At 28.6% G+C, this 17,614-nt stretch overlaps 2 protein-coding genes across 2 annotated transcripts; one reads left to right on the top strand and one right to left on the bottom strand.

The window, feature by feature from the left end:
* The first annotated feature begins 3,943 nt into the window (after window positions 1–3,943).
* Window positions 3,944–4,225, top strand: LOC125840220 (polcalcin Nic t 2). Its single transcript, XM_049519183.1, has one exon. It carries the CDS (start codon window positions 3,965–3,967, stop codon window positions 4,223–4,225), a length of 261 nt encoding a protein of 86 aa, XP_049375140.1. The 5' UTR covers window positions 3,944–3,964.
* Window positions 4,226–5,181: 956 nt separating this feature from the next.
* On the bottom strand, window positions 5,182–7,705 carry LOC125840191 (probable serine/threonine-protein kinase PBL7). The gene is made up of 6 exons (XM_049519156.1): window positions 7,138–7,705; window positions 6,794–7,051; window positions 6,533–6,705; window positions 6,260–6,339; window positions 6,002–6,149; window positions 5,182–5,618 (listed from the first exon to the last, which is right to left on the bottom strand). The coding sequence occupies exons 1-6, from the start codon at window positions 7,703–7,705 to the stop codon at window positions 5,277–5,279; spliced, it is 1,569 nt and encodes a 522-aa protein (XP_049375113.1). The 3' UTR covers window positions 5,182–5,276.
* Between the last annotated feature and the right edge of the window lie 9,909 nt (window positions 7,706–17,614).

The raw sequence follows: 17,614 nt of genomic DNA, 5'->3' as shown, positions 1-17,614 counted from the left end.
CAATAGAATTTTTAAGAATAAGAATCAACATACTGTATTGCTACAAATAAATTTTTGAGAATAAGAATCAACGTATTGTATTGCAACAAATGACTAATATTTTATTAACTTGAAAAAACTTTTTTCAAGTTACCTGAGTCTATTCAACCTTATATGTATAGTAATATACACATGATCCATCTCATAGAAAGAAGGAATGTCAAATTGTTTAGAGTAGAAAAAATAATACACAAGAACTATGTGCTAATAATCACTTGATAGATAAATCATTCAATTGTAGGACAAAATGCATTAACAATATACGTACATCAAACAGGTTAGATTTAACAGAATAATTTAACTAGAAAAGAACTTAAAACAGAAAGGATTTAGTGAAAAGAATTTTGTTGATCAAAAAATGTTTCTATAGTGAGAGAGAAGATTGAATCTTTTCTTTGAAAACTTCTATAAACAGAATTTATTTTCTAAGAATTTAATAACATTCTCAAGGTGATAGTTCAAAGTCTTATTTAGGGTGAGAGTTTTTCTTTGTAATTATAAATTAATCCTCTTTTTGATTAATTTTCTTATATGTAGCCATAAAATGATATCAAATCATTAAATTTTAAAAATAAAAAAAATAGTTTTCTTTGTCGTTTGATTTATCGCAGCTAGAAGTATATATATACTGAGTTGGTTTGAGTTTTTTTTTTTAATACCAAATCAAACTATTTGTATGGACATTTAAATCTATAAATGAAATTAAACTAAAAAAAAAAGTTAGAGTTTTTCAACCTAAAAGGCACACAATTATAGATTGATATTTCACCTAAAAAGTTCATCCATTATATTTTATAACCAAAAAATCACTCAACTATTGGTATTCCACTTAGAAGTCACCCAATCAATTTATATAATTTTTTAATAAAGTTTTTACTAATATGAAAATTTTATTTTAAGCTAAACTTTTTTTAAATAAAAATAAATACTCATTTTATTGACCATTTGACCCACTAAAATTATACTAAACTGTGTTTGTTCTGATGTGCAATATTTTCATAGAAAGGTCCTGGTGTGATTATTTCAATTTTCTATTGAAACTGTCACTTGCGTACTCTAGATTGTTTTTGTCTTGAGTCAAAGGTCTATTGAAAACAGTCTTTTTACCTCACCTCTGAAGTAGAGGTAAGATTTGTGTATACTCTACCCTTTCCAAACCACACTTTGGGACGAGAGACTACTCTGAATATTTTTATTGTATATATAATCTAGTGGTATAGAAAGCGGCTATAAAGATTAATATTTGGTCAATTGAACCTATTTTTTCTGAAAAATTACTGTCTTTATGCCAATTGTTTTTAAAGCAAACTAGATGTAGAATATCTGGACTATTATCAACCAAAATGTTATACCTAGCAGGTACTTTTATATGATGTTTGTTGAGAAGTTAGTGAGACAGGAAATGTTCAACATGTCATTTTAAAGCATTTGTGAGGAAAAAAAGAATGCTCAAGTGTTTGCTATGGATATGAATTAATTAAAAAAGTTCTCCCTATATATATTGTTTTGCTGCAACTATTATTAATCAAATATAGGAAGTTTGAAGAAATTTGAATGCACAAAATTCAACTTGGCTTTCCATTTGGGGTTTGTGCTCCCTTTTATGTTTCCATATAACAATAAACTTTTTAATATTCGCTCCCTCTATTACAATTTAGGTGATACACTTTTCTTTTTAGGCATTTTATTATTATAGTATAATGACGTTTGGCCAAGCAAAATCTCATCGTCTAGTGATTTAGGACATCTCTCTTTCAACTTTGGTATCTAATAAGCTTCACGATCCACCTTAAGTGATACTTATTTTTTGCTTTTGTATGTTTTCCATTTCATTTTTTAATTTGAATTTTCGTATCAAAATTGAATTCTGTTCATTTTATTTGAATGTATCCACCTGAAAAAAAATCTAAAAATAAAATCTCACTAAAATTTATTAGATATGGTATAGATCAAAATGGAAAACTAAAAGAATTGTTGGACCGTATGAAGTAAGAAATTTTCAAATATGATCTAAGAGAAGGTATTGAACTTTAAATGATCAATCGAATTTCGATTCAACCTTATAAAATTAAAAAATAGTTATTATCGTTGATTATGATCATTATCTAAAGTTCATGTACAATTGATATAGTGAAGCATAATTGAATCAAAATATGACATTCCAATACAACATATTATTCAATTTTTTGTGCAAAAGATTTATAGATGGAGCTAATCATTTCAATTAATATCCAAATTCACTCTATTAATTGAAAGGAATTCCTACAAATCCAACAAACAAAATAAAAATAGGATATTCATATTATATTTAAAGAAAATACTAAATATCATAGTCAATATTTAAATCTTTTTAAAGGGAAAAAAAAGACAAATAAACTCCTGAACTATCATAAATGGTATGTGCATACCCTTCGTTATACTTTTTAAGCACCAGTACCCTTACCGTTCAAATTTTAGAACGTATATACCCTTTATATTAAGGGTGGGACATATGCCTCAACCTCAACCATCAACCCGATATTTACTAAATTTCTACTAAAAATTAAAAGGTCTTTTTAATTTGGGTGGATCTTTTTAATTTTTGATTAAAAAAATTAATAAAAATCGGGTCGGTGATTAAGATTGAGACATGTGTCCCATCAATAATATTAAGGGTGTATACTCTCTAAAATTTGGACAGCAAGGATACTATTGTTCTAAAAGTATAACGAAAGGTATACACATACCATTTATGGTAATTCAAAATATATTTATCCTTTTTCTCTTTTTTAAAATGTGTTGGTGTAATATACCACAAATACAAAATATTATAGTTGAAAATAAAATGACAAAAATGAATAAATCATCTTTAGGCTGAGGCACGGATATCTCGCTCTCTTTAAGAAGATTCAAGCCCACTGCGGCATAATCTACACCTATCCAGCAGTATATTTCTTGACTTGTCCCCTCCAGGATACAACAGCCCAACAACGTGTACAACTCAAGCAACTCCGGAATAGTTGAAGAGTCCAAAGCTCCACAAAAGAACACCTTCCTCCAACATATAAATACTCTCTTAGTGAATATAGTTGAAGACTTAGAATATTTTTCTATGTCTCAACTCTCTCTTTCACTACACTAACCTCAATATAAACTTTTCATCATTCCTTTCACTATTTTTCCTCCTGTTCTTCAACCCAAAGGAAGACCACTATTTATAGATGATGAATTCTTCCTTGCAATGAATATGAAGATAATGGGTAATAAATTGGATAAGTGAATGACCTATTAGTTACATAGGTTACAAGAATAAAGAGGTAGAATAATGGGTGGAATTAGTGGTAGATCATGACAATAGTGGTTACAAGAGTTACACCAAAGTAATAACCACATTCTTGTCAACTTATACCCACTAACATATGCACTTAATATTTTTATTTTAATATTAAAATACATAAACACCAACAAAATGCATATAAAGTACGGTATGAAATACCAAAATTTTCAATTTTGGTACGGTAATTCGATATTTAGCAAGCATACCCACCCCTGCATCTAGCTACAAAGAGCGTTAGGAAATAGAAAAGAGCTCAAAGGAGCAAATTATAATAATTGCTGACCACGTATGGATCCACGTAATTCTAATTCTTGATTTCAGATACAATTTATTTAATTGGTCCCTCAATAATGAATTTGTTATTTCTGTTAATGATCTTTGATTATGGTTATTTCCGTTAATGATCTTTAGTAGTTTCTCCACAAAAAGCCCATGTCCTAATGATAAGGTTAACCATACATTAATAAACATCTTCCCTTTTATAACTTCAAAATTAAGTCATTTTCTTGGATCTAAGTGAGTGAAAATTAGAGTAATCACAAATTAGAAGAACAAACTTTGCCAAATTGCTATTTCCATTAGAACATATTTGTTAGAAATTGTCAAAGAATGGGAGAGGTTGATGAACCACAAGACATAGCTGACCGCGAACGAATCTTCAAGCGTTTTGATGAAAATGGTGATGGACAAATCTCTGCAACAGAACTTGGAGAGACATTGCAAGCCTTAGGTTCTGTTACTCCTGAAGAAGTTAAGTATATGATGGATGAAATTGACACTGATAAAGATGGTTTCATTTCCTTTCAAGAGTTCACAGAATTTGCCAAAGCTAACAGAGGCTTGATTAGAGATGTTGCTAAAATTTTCTAGTTATTGTGATATGGATTAACCACGCTTTGATTATTAATCTCTACTTGTAATTATCTATTACGCAACGTGATAGTGTGAATATACAAGATAAAGTCGATATCAGTCCAATTTTTTTTATTCTTTTTTTTCAAACCGTTTTAAGTTAGTTAATACTGTAACCTCCATTTTCCTTACATCATTATATATTGAGGTGGACTAGTGTATGTATTTTATTTATTTTTCTTTACCTCCTATTGTGACAACATGCAGCAACAAGTTCGTCTAATCTTATATTTTGGATTTATTGTTTGGACCCCATGTGAGAGTTGAGCTGTCTTGGTTTCTCACATATGACAAATAATTGCAAGTTGACCTGAATTTTGCTCGTTTCATGGCATAATGGTTGTATTTTCTGAACCATTTTTTTTCTTATTACCTAACCTGAATTGGATCGATCAACTTCTGTTGTTTTAATAAAGAAAAGATGTATTCGTACACGATGAGTATAGAATAGGCATGAGGGAATATGATATGAAATGGACAAGAATCTATGTTTTTATTATTATTATTTCAAGGTAACGATCACACCTACATAATTTAGACATTATGAGTTCTGAACTGAAAGTTGTATTTTGAAAACGTATGCTTAACTCGAGATAGTTTCAAAGGTTTGGATAAACAAATTTTGCATATTAATTTATGCAATTTGGTGACCAACTATGGATAAATTGTGGGATACTAATTGAAAGCAGATAGAAAAAGAAATCTCAAAAGGAAATGATAAGAACTGCCCACCAATATACTCTTTCATTCACCAAGTAGTAAACAAAATTACATATGTAATGTAGGCTGATTAGATAGCATTGTTGTAACTTCTTTTCTAATCTTGAAAAACAGAAACAGTTATAGTTTTCCTTTAAGAGTTGGGGACAAGAAACCAGTATGTACAAACACAGAATTCATATCTACAAGTTAAAAGAGCTTATCAGTTGTTGCGCGCTATAATTTACTCCCTGTCAAGTTGAATGGGGAAATGGAAATCGAGATAAAACTTCAGATTCACCCTTTTGTTTCAACAACGATAAAGGTCATCGTTGTCAAATTCTGCAACTCCTAGCATTGCCAAGGCTAAATGACTCTTCATTTCACTTCTAGTCTGCTGTGAGTGGTTGTAAGAATCAATCAAACAGCTGTTACCGGGCAAAATGTCCTTCTTTGTGTAGATGGAATCAGATTCTCTGCCTCTTAACATGTCAATGATTTCATCAATGTCGGGCCTTCGAGATTCTTCAGTGTGTATACATGCAGCTGCTGCTTGAATCATCCAAGATATTTGGTGCAAATTCTTTCGCGGGATTTTAAGTCTTGGATCAAGAAACTTTTCAAGAACATCTTGCTGCAATAGTGGCTTTGCCTGAATAGGAGAAACATCAAAATTTTCAAAATCTGCATAGAAAGCTGATTATGCTTCTACTGAACATCGTCAAAATTTTAAAGGGAAGTGCGACAAGTTTTGTTACAAATACTCAAGTGTCAGTGAGTTGGATACAACACCTTCAGATGCAGACTAGCGTGTGCAAGAACAAGAAAAATGATGGTAACTAAGTGAAGAGATTACCACATGCAATTCCAGAACTTCGTGAGAAACAGAGTTTGGACAAATTCAGATTGCATTAATAGTTACCAGTGACTGTAGTGTTTAACTTTTAGTCGACGATGGAGACAGACTGACTTAGATATAAAAAATAAGGCCAAATTGAATACAAATACTAGGCTTATATTTAAGCAAACACCTACCCACAAAACCATGTTTTCTTCTCCTGGTCCTCTTTTCGCTTCTATTGGCTTCCGTCCAGTTAATAGCTCCAACAGGACAACTCCGAAAGCATAAACATCAGTTTTATCAGAAACTTTACCATGTTGAAAATATTCTGGAGCTAAGTACCTGCAAATTTAGTTTAAAACCTTGGTAAATGTAGGAGAAATCTTGTTGTTAAGCTACATCAGGATCTTAGTCATTATGATGCTAAAGAGTTCACCATAAAGAAACCATACCCAAATGTTCCTTTAACAGTTTTACAAAGGAAAGGTACTGAAGGTGCAGGAGTCCATGTAGCTAAGCCAAAGTCACACAACTGCATAGGTCAAGTAACAATTAGCCAAAATATGATAGAGTTGCACTGTACCTATGAAATAGTCGAGGGGTTAACAAGTTGGGCCGGACACCAATGTTTATTAAAAGAAAATAACTGTTGGCTAGTAGATCCACCTAAAATAGACAATTACCTAATTGTGGTTTTCAAATGATATTCATATCCCTTCCATTACCTTGGGTGTCTTCTTCGATGAAAGAAGAATGTTCGAAGGCTTGATGTCCCTATGAACAACACATCGCTCTGTCCCGTTATGCAAATACCCAATTGATTCTGCAATTCCTACAGCCACCTTATACCTAGCAGACCATGGAAGTGCTGGACCACCTTTACTTCCCTTCTTCTTCCCTGTAAAAATTAATTGACAAAATCTGAATCCCACTGGAATACTGTGAAATCAAATTTCAAAAAGGAAAGGAAAGCAAGAACTATTTACCATGCAAATACCGCTCTAAACTTCCACCAGATACATATTTGTACACCAGAAACAAACCTTCCTCTGGATCAATGCAAAAACCCACAAGAGGAACAATATATGGGTTATGAAGAGAGCTAGCAATCATCAATTCTCTACAAAAAGCCTTTGGAGACTCCTCATCCTCCCTATCTAAACGCTTAATTGCCACTGTAGTCCTCAAAAATCCCACTCTTCCTCTAAAAACATAGCTCAACGCTCCTCTTCCCAAAACTCTACCTATCCAATTGAATAAACATAAATCAACTAAAACCCAATTCAAGAAACACAAATTGAAAAAAAAGGGGCAGTGAAATTGAAGATACCTTTAGAAAAATTTCTAGTAGCAGAAACAATTTCATTGTAACTGAACCTAATCAATGAATGAACCACAGGAGAAATTTTCCTCTCTAATGACTGAACTTTCCTCCATTTCACCTCTTGAGATTTAGGATCAGTTAACCCATTATCCAAATTCACCATTAAAACAGTAGCAGCAGGAGAAGAAAAAGAAGAAGAGCTATGATTCCCATTCACCGATTCAACCTCAACTTGAGTACACAAAGTAAACCTGAAAGAAGAGTGAACTGAATATGGGTCAGCATTAATCAACTCTGGACCACCACACCCTCCCGCCTCAGCAAGTAACCAAGCTTTATTATGGTCCAAAATTTTGCCATTCTTATCATCATTCTGATTCTTGACAGAAATTCGACGGCGTCGAGGAGGGATGATACAAGCCAACCCCAAATCCCAAATCATTTTGTAGATTAAAGATTTCATGTTTAGGTCATAGTTATGATCAGTGTCAATGGCTAGAGTTTGAGTGTTTGAAGAGTGTGAGTTGTGAAGACGCTCAACAGAGTCGGTACAACTACTTGGGGAATACCCCATTTTTGTAAAGGAATCTCAAAAGGCTACACGGAAACACAGAAACAGAGAATAAAATAAAGGCGGAGAAAGAGAGACAGAGAGAGCAACTTTGCTTGAAGGAGAGGAGAGAATTAAATCCCTGTACGAAGAAAAAGAGATGAAATTTATATACAAAAATAACACTAGTTTGACTGAAGAAGCAAATGATAAATTGTTCTCCCAAAATTGATATTGCACGTTTGACTAGACATAAATTTAGAATATTAATTAATTTTTTGATGTTTTTTTTTATACTTAAAATAAGTAAATTATTCAATATCCAAGATAAATATTTAAATTGTTCTCCCAAAAATTAGACTAGACATAAATTTAGAATATTAATTAATTTTTTAATGTTGTTTTTATACTTAAAATAAGTGAATTATTCAATGTCCAAGGTAAATATTTCAACTTTTTTCTATTTTTGTTCGTCATTTACATTTTCTAGATGATAAGTTTGAAAAGCTTAAATGACTCATATTTATGATTTTACCTCAAATTATTTTTATTTAGAAGAATAATTTGACAATAATTAAAAAGATAAAAGTGAATAATGATAATTAATTTATGTCCTAAACTTTTTTCTTAATAAATGTAAATTAAAAACTAAAGTATAACATAACGAAATAATACCAAAATTTGTTGGTAATAACTTAAGACAATTAAGAGTTGTATAACAAATCATTTTCTTTTTACCAAGAACGCTCCATATAAACCAATTTATGATTTGTCGTTACCTTTAAATGTGTAAAAAATTTTAATGATTCAATTTTGGATTAAAATAATCACGCATCGCGCAGATATGTATACTAATTCACTTAATAGGAGAATTCACATCCTCTCTCTCTCTCTATATATATATATATTATATCATGTCATATACATATATTTATTTGTGTAATTTTAGATAAATTTAAATGTATATTTATACATATCCAAAATTAAAATATATAAACAACAGATGAATCTTAATTTAAAAACACATATTTGTATATTGTGTCTATACAATAATTCCACACGTGCATGATGCATACACCCAATTTCAGTTTTGGAGAAATAATGATATAATTGATGAGAGAAGGGAAAGAGGAAGAAAGTGAGATGTTACCTAACCAAAAATAAGACAAAACCTATAAGACAAGCTTTACCCACAAGAAGAAGATTTCTTCATAATGGAAGCTTTGGGAGTAGGATAGACTTCTTTTGTACCAAAAAAATAAAATAAAAATGGGATGCTTGTGTCTTTTGGAAATCCATTTTTTTGTTTTAACTCTTTAAGGGGTCGTTTGATAGAGTGTATAAGAATAATGTTGAATATGATGTATTAGTAATGCATGCATTAGTAATGCTTACATTATTTCTTATACATTGTTTGGTTTGATGTATTGAAAATAGCAAGCCTTGTATAAAGACTATTAAAAAAATATTTGTTTACAAAAATACCCCCACATTCTTTTACAAAAATAATAATAATAATAATAATTTATTATTATTATTATTATTATTATAATTATTATAATTAGTATTATTATTATTATAATAATTATTATTATTATAATTATAATTATTATTATTATAATAATTATTATTATTATATTATTATTATTTTAATTATAATTATAATAATAATTATTATTATAATAATAATTATTATTATTTTTATAATTATAATTATAATTATTTACTATTACTATTACTATTATTATTATTATTACTATTACTATTATTATTATTATTACTATTACTATTATTATTATTAAATTATTATTATTATAGTAATTATTATTACTATTACTATTACTATTACTATTATTATTATTATTATTATTATTATTATTACTATTACTATTACTATTACTATTATTATTATTATTATTTTATTATTATTATTATAATTATTCTAATAATTTATTATTATTATTATAATTATAATTATAATTATTATTATAATAATAATTATTATTATTATTATAATAATAATAATTATTATTATTAGAAGGTAGTTTTGTCATTAGTTAATCTAATGCATGCATTAAAACCATTGCATTGCTAATACCTAGAAATCCATGGTATTAGCAATACACACCTTAATACACAATAGAGTGTATAACTAATGCAAGCATTAGTTATACATAGGTTGGAAAAGAGTACCAAACAAGGTACTAGTAATACACAATGTTAATGCATGCGTTATTTTTCCTAATACACTCTACCAAACGACCCCTAATAGCTTCATACTCACTAGTCACTTAGTATGGTAGATCAATTCAAAATTCAATGATCTGATTAGAAATTTATGTCCATAGGTTTCTTGAAATAAAAAGGCTCTCTATAGTGATTTTTTTTTTCAATTTTATTCTAAATCTCAAATTCAAAATATTTAATTAAGTACGGTGAAATTTATCCATCTAGTCATATTTCTTATTATTTTCTTTGCTTCATATTATATGTATTTTTAGTATAAGCGAAAATCACTTTTTTTCCTAATAAGTAGGAACTATTTTTATTAAATTATTCTTAATTAAATTTGATAAATGATTAAGTAAGAATTCACTTAATGATTAATTTCTTAAAAAGGTTATTATAACGTTTATTCATTTTTATTTTCCATTCTGAACTATGCATGTTTTTTAAGGAATTGTGATTAATATGAGTATTATCCATTTTAATTGATGCATAATGAATAAATGTAATCGATGAAGAAAAGATTAATTAGAGTGTGAACATATTTAATTAACCAGCTTGATAGGGAAAGAGAGCTGGTGGGATAAGGAGTAAAAATGTGAAGCAAAAGGGAAAATTGGAAGTTGATGGAGAATATCAAAGTATTTATTAATAAGCACTAATTAATTAGGAATCAGAAATTGTAGTTTTGTGTCCTAGTCATTCTTCAACTACCATTCTATACCTAAATGGTTTATCTTTGTCTTTTATGAATCTTTTAGCTCATAATGTAAAAATTGTGCTCAAGTAAATTTAAAACTCTATGAGAAAATTTGATTTTGATCTAAAATTTTAATTTATTCAAATATTATATGATAATTGAATATTATATGTAAGATTGAAAAATATATATAAATAAATATCAGCTTTGAGTCTAATATTAATTATGAAGTGATTTTTGAATTACACTTCAATACCTTTAAAATACACTATTAAATAGTGCATGGTTATAGATCATGCCCAAATTTAAGATTGTTACAGCAATTTCGGTCGGATATATTTCAAACTGTTTTCCCTTATATAAATGATCTTGGCATTGAACTTTATTTGAAGATGACTGGAATTTGGATTCAAATTGTCAAGCAAATCAAATCTAATAAACAAATATGAGATTTCTCAATACTCTCTAATCAACTTCTTTCAGATTTCTCTTTATATAGTTTTAAAGGTAACAAAATACACATCATATATAAATTCTTTAGATAATTTTAAAAATAACAAATGCATATCAGACTACAAATTATTTAGATAATTTTAGAAGTAACAAATACTCCGTCTGTCCCTAATTACTTGTTCACTTTTGAATTGGTACACCTACTAAGAAATCAATTAATGACATAGTAAGTTTATCATTTTATCCCTATTAATTATGAAGTAGATGAAAAATTCTGCATTTTTCAAAGTAATTAGTCATTTAATTGAGGGTATAATAGGTAAAAAAATTTGTCCTTTCTTGATTTGTCAAATTGGACAAGTAATTAGGGACAACTATAAAAGGAAAAGTGGACAAGTAATTAGAGAGAGTACTTATCAGATGAAAAATTGTTTAGATAATTTTAAGAAAATGTTTGAGTTGTGATAATTCATTATTTAGAATTTAATATCTAAACAAATATATTTCTATCCATTATTTTAATATCTTGTTTATACATATTTTTAATTTAACATTAGAGAGGGGCGAAAAATGAAGGAAGAAATATTTTAATCAAATTTGAACAACACACCATAATGCGGTGCGAAGGCACAATTTATCTAATTCATTAATTAGTTTTTAAAAGTTCAATTTTCCTAATTAATCATCATGCAACTCGTCTAAAATAAGTATGAACGTCGTGAAATGTTTACAAATAAAAAAGTTTATTGTACAAGTGAGAATATAGGCACTTGTTATTGTTGGATATATACTATTAACCATATGTTAAGAAATAATATTTATTATAGAATAAATATTTGCTAAGTTTTAATAGATCATATATTCGTTTATAGTGTCTGTTTACTTATATAGTAGATGATTTAGTGTGTAGAGTTTTAGCTTATACACAAAGGGTTAAATCATCGGTTCTTACAAGTATAATTTTTTTTTGTTCACAATCTAGGATGGAAATTGGACATGTCATCGGTACGATTGTAACACAAGATTATATGTAATTTATCTTGATTATGAGAACGGTATAGTTCCAACTTCTTGTGCTAGTGTATTTTGTATGTATTGAACGAGACCGAGTAGTGCTAGTTGTTTTAGGCTGACTGGCAAAAACATATTCTCTAAACTATAAAATGTACTTATATTCTCAATCTTGATATAACTATTATGATCTGTATATATTAATTATCGTTTTGATTTATTAAAAGGTGAGAATCTGAGATGGGTCAATATGTCTGGTAGATTGGATGATAATAATATATATTGGTGAAATAATAAGTTAGTTGATGGAATCCATATCTCATTATAGAGATTGATTGATATGCCTTTTTGAGAAACTTGTAAGTTTTCATCGTGTCTAACCTTGCAAGTGGATTTATGAATCCAACACATGAAATAAGTTAAGTAGTGCTCTAAAGGAAATTAATCATTAAATTAAATTAAATTCGTCAGTAATTTAATTTATTGATTAGTATTTGTAATCTTAACATGGGGAATTACATAAGTGTTTAATGGGAAATTTTGAAATATAAATAGAGGAGTGCAATTACGAATTTCTAGTGGAATGATTTGTAATTTATTATGGTAAGAATAAATTCAAATTAATTATTTGAATTATTTCCATAATAGGAAACCTCAGTAATTAATTATGTGGTCCCTACGATGCCCATATTTAACTAGAATTCAGAATCCTAATTCTTAGGGAAAAAAGGAGTAGGCATGTGTTTTTCTTGTTTTTCATGAAAACTAGGTTTTCTTCTCCTTTTTGGGTTGAGAAGAAATCTCTATACATAGAGATTCTTCTAACCTAGAAAAAGATTGATTAGTTTTCTATTCGAAACTTGTCCACCCAAGTATTGAGAGAGTTCAGATGTGAACTTGGAATCACTGTAGAACCATAGTTGTTGTCTATCTTGTGGATTCGCTTGAAGGTCTGTCTAACTTGGGGATTCACTTAAAGGTATTTGCTCACGCTTCAAGATGTATTTATCGAATTAAATTTAAGCAAGTTTATGTGTTCTAGCATAAACGGATTTGATTATCTATTATTCATGTAAGCAGTAAGATTCTAATATGCTTCCGGTGTGAATATAGTTTTCCAAACAGTTATATGAGTATTCAATTTGACTCAAACACATAATTAATTGATAATTAAAAAGGAGGGTTACAATTGTGCTTCAAAGTTCAAAATATTAAAAGAAATCCTGAATTATCAACGAGTTTTACTAGCAAGTAACAACTTCAATTCATAGTACTATATTATAAGCAACATGTTGTTAACAAATTTGTAACCATTTTCTTTTTAAGAATTAGCAACGATTTTCTAATAATTAAATATTTTAGTTGGTAAATATGATGTGAAATGATGACGCCTAAATTAGCAAATTCCTATTAATGGATTACCAACATAAATATTACTAAAACATACATTTATATTACCAACAGAGTATATATTTGTTAGTAAAATATGACAGAAAAAAATAGAGTATAGTTTATTAATAGATTACCACAGAAATGACCAACCAATCATTTACAAATAATAGTTTATTGCTAATTTTATCAACTAATTAGAAATGTGTTAATAAATTATTAACGGTTTTTCTTATATTAAAAAGGGAAAAGGGTCAAATATGCCCCTAAACTATTCGAAAAGGTCTAGATGTACCCCCTTTTAAATAAATTACTCGACCCGTTTTCAACAAAAAAAATTCGATAAATCTCGAAAATGAGTAATTGACTAATAAAAAATAGGAAAAATATGAAAAAAAAATAAAAAATTAACGCCAAAAATTCGCAAATAAATATAGTAACCTTAAATTCAACAATTTTTTTTTTAAAAAAAATCCGATAAATCACGAAAATGAGTAATTGACTAATAAAAAATAGGAACAATATGAAAAAAAAATAAAAAATTAATGCCAAAAATTCGCAAATAAATATAGTAACCTTAAATTCAACAATTTTTTTTAAAAAAAAATTCCGATAAATCACGAAAATGAGTAATTGATTAATAAAAAATATGAAAATGACTTTATGCTGAATTTTTAGGTTATATTTTTCATATTTTTTATTAATCAATTACTCATTTTCGGGATTTATCGAAAAAAATAAAAATTAAAAAAATTTGTTGAATTTAAGGTTATTATATTTATTTGTGAATTTTTGGCATTAATTTTATATATATTTTTTCATATTTTTCATATTTTTTATTAGTCAATTACTCATTTTCGGGATTTACCGAATTTTTTTTGTTGAAAACGGGTCGGGTAGTTTATTTAAAAGGGGGGGGGGGGTGGGTATATCTAGACCTTTTCGAATTGTTTAGGGGTATATTTGACCCTTTTTCCTTTAATATAAATGTCACGTGGTAATGTAAAAATGACGTGGCAATTTCATATGGCATTTAATGCCCATAAGGGCATATCTAGACGAAAAGTTGGACGGCGAGGGCACGAGTGAGCCAAACTTTAAACGGGGGTATATCTAGACCTTTTCGAATAGTTTAGGGGCATATTTGACCCTTTTCCCTTATTTCAAATTATTTTTAAAAGGCTAGAAAGTTATTTAAAGTTATAAAATACCACTACTTCATTGTGTTGCTAAATTTTTTCCAACTCATCAAAAATATAGTTAGCCTCTCCTTTTTTAAAATAAATTATTTAAATTCTAACCTTTTGAATTATGAATAATAAGAGTAGGAATTAATTGGATTATAATGATCTAGACCGTCGCACGTGCGACAAAATGGTTCTCACCCAAAAGATTAGATCTGATTTTCGTCGAATAAAACAATTCATGCATGTAGTTTCTTTTAGTGGCAAATAATGCAATGAATAATTTTTTATTTTATATGAGGGAAATTAGGTATAAATCATTTTTTAATCTCAATATAAAGAGTGCACGTACTATTATAGTTTCGTGATAGAATTTAAATTTATAAAGTCCCACTTAGTTAAGTTGTCCTGTTCTCTAACTACGACGTAATCAACATCCATTATTATATATTCCTTATTATAGGGGATGTCAATGATATGGTTAGGATGAAGTTATTTAATCAGATTTTTGAAATTATTTCATCATTTTGAAATTTTTTTGTGTATCAATATAATTTGGTTGAACTTTTTTTATATTTGTTTTCAACGTCATAAGATTTACCAATAGATCGAAGTCTTACGAGTAGAAGTTTGGAAAATATATCACGTATAGTTTTGTAGTCTTTGGCAAAAGCTTTCTAAATATTTTTATTGCTTAAAAGATGATGAATCAAGGAAACATGAAAGACGACAAATATTTATATATATATAGAGAGAGGGGGGGAGGGGGAGGGAGGGGGGGGGGGACTTCTATGTAATCCGAATAATAATCAAATTAGGACTTATCTCTCTCCGAATTCTGTTTGGTTTTGGTTTGGGATATTAATTTGGAAAATTACCTAATAGATATGTTATATTAAGAAAATATTTATTATTTATCGTAATAATATTTTTTTTCATTAGACACTTATAATATATTTTAATAGCGTTTTAATTTATATTTTAGAGAATAATTTATAAAGCACATAAAATACAAATTTTATTGAATACATTTAGAGGGAGTTTAGTGGAAAATATGATTTAAATTATGTCTTTGAAAGTTTATTTTTTAATAAGTGTGCATTACATCACAAATTCAATTAATATGGTATAGAGGGAGTATAAGTTATCTAAACATTTAAAAATGCATAGTAATTAATAGCAAAGGTAAAATAGATACAAAATTGTAGATTATTTATTGGCTTTATAAACTGGATAAGTATTGTTGAACATCTAAGATAGCATAAGTTGACAAGTAAAGATTAACGAAGGGAGTATAAATTAATCATCTTCTTGTTTCGTCTTTCATAACAGATTAAGTACACATTAACCCTAATTATACGTCCAATTTGGGAAGGTCAAGTATCTATATTGAGAAACGGAAAATAAATTAAAATAAGTTAAGGTAGAAAAAATTGAACATTGTGGCTTAAATTTATGTACCTTGTACTCAACAATAGTATACATGACATTAATAGAAACGAAAGTGCAATTTTACACCATTTGATAGTACTATTAATAACAAACTTGAGACATAATCAGCAATAGTGATTTAAATCCTATTCTTAAGTTTATCAGCTTTGCATAGTGGATTTTCCTTGGCCAAAATCGCACGCCCTCTAGACTTGAAATTGTAAGTGCATGCATGTTCTTCTGGATATCTATGAGTCTCGCAAAATACTTCATCGCACTTACAATTGAACCCTATTAATCCCACCTTCTTCCTGCAAATCATGCATCTTTGTGGCTTCGTCTTCATCATCAAATCATCTTTTCCGGTTCTAATAGTAAGAGAAAACATCTTGTGAAATAAATATATTTCGTCATAGGAATCGTGACTTCTTGAATTTGCATAGGAACCACAATCCCTTGAGCATAAAGTTGGGTTTTTTGTTTTGTCACAAGAAGTCATTTTTTCTTCTTAATTATTTGGTTATAATGTGTTTTTATGCAACTTATTAGTCGTAGTGATGGCTGTATATATAATGATGTATTTGGAGTTATAATTACTTTATATATAGAGGAAACTTTTAAGGAATCCAAATAATAATCAAACTAGGAATTTCCTAATATTCATATTTGGAAATTTGATTAGCTTATTTTAGGAAAAAACGCACAGCATAGCATCCCTTTTCCTAATTGGCAACATATGTATAGCCTTCTTTTATTTTTTTAACAAAAAAAATAATTAATAGCCCACTTATTGGAAAGTTCTTTTTTAATTAAAATTTTAAAAAAATTAGGCGATGGCGACATGATTCTCTTTTTTATTGAAAAGTAGTTTTTTTTTCTCTCTTTTTTCTCTTATTTTCCATACACACGGTTTGTTTTGATTGGTGTCTTTTATTGATTATGTAAATATTTATTCAATTCTTTTTCTTCATTATTTTAACACTCTGTTTGGATCATTATTACCCATTGTATTGTATTGTATCGTTACAATACCTACAATGTTTATTTTGATTGTTACTTAAAATATATTGTATTGTATTGTTAATAGGGGCGTATCTAGAGGGGGTGCCGTAGGTTCACGTGAACCCATGCTCCCCTCTCTAGATCATATATAGTAGTGTTATATTTTTTATAAAATATTTAAATATAGATGTGTGAACCCACATTCAAAGTATCATATAATAATACGATGATGATTGGGTGCACCCCTCTAAGTGAGGATAGAAATTTAAATCTTATATCTATCTTGTCTTTTACTAACACCTCTCTAAGTGGTTATTGGTTACACTTTTGGCGTTTTAACTAATTATTCTTTTGTTTTTTTCCTTTAAGCCACCACTGTATTCCTATGTTTTACGGCCTTTATCGACTATAGCCGATCGACGGAAGGCAGCTCTGATCCACCGATTCACCACTAAACGGCTTTGGCTTTCTTTTTCTACTCGACCGATGAGGACTTGAAAGAGAGTTGCCTGGACCGCTAACCACTTCTTGCTAACA

Source organism: Solanum verrucosum, unplaced genomic scaffold, assembly GCF_900185275.1.
Source record: "Solanum verrucosum unplaced genomic scaffold, falcon-dt-bn FXZP01000180.1, whole genome shotgun sequence".
NCBI classification, from domain to species: Eukaryota; Viridiplantae; Streptophyta; class Magnoliopsida; order Solanales; family Solanaceae; genus Solanum; species Solanum verrucosum.
Note: the sequence above shows the minus strand (reverse complement) of the source record. Positions and strands in the feature narration are given on the sequence as shown.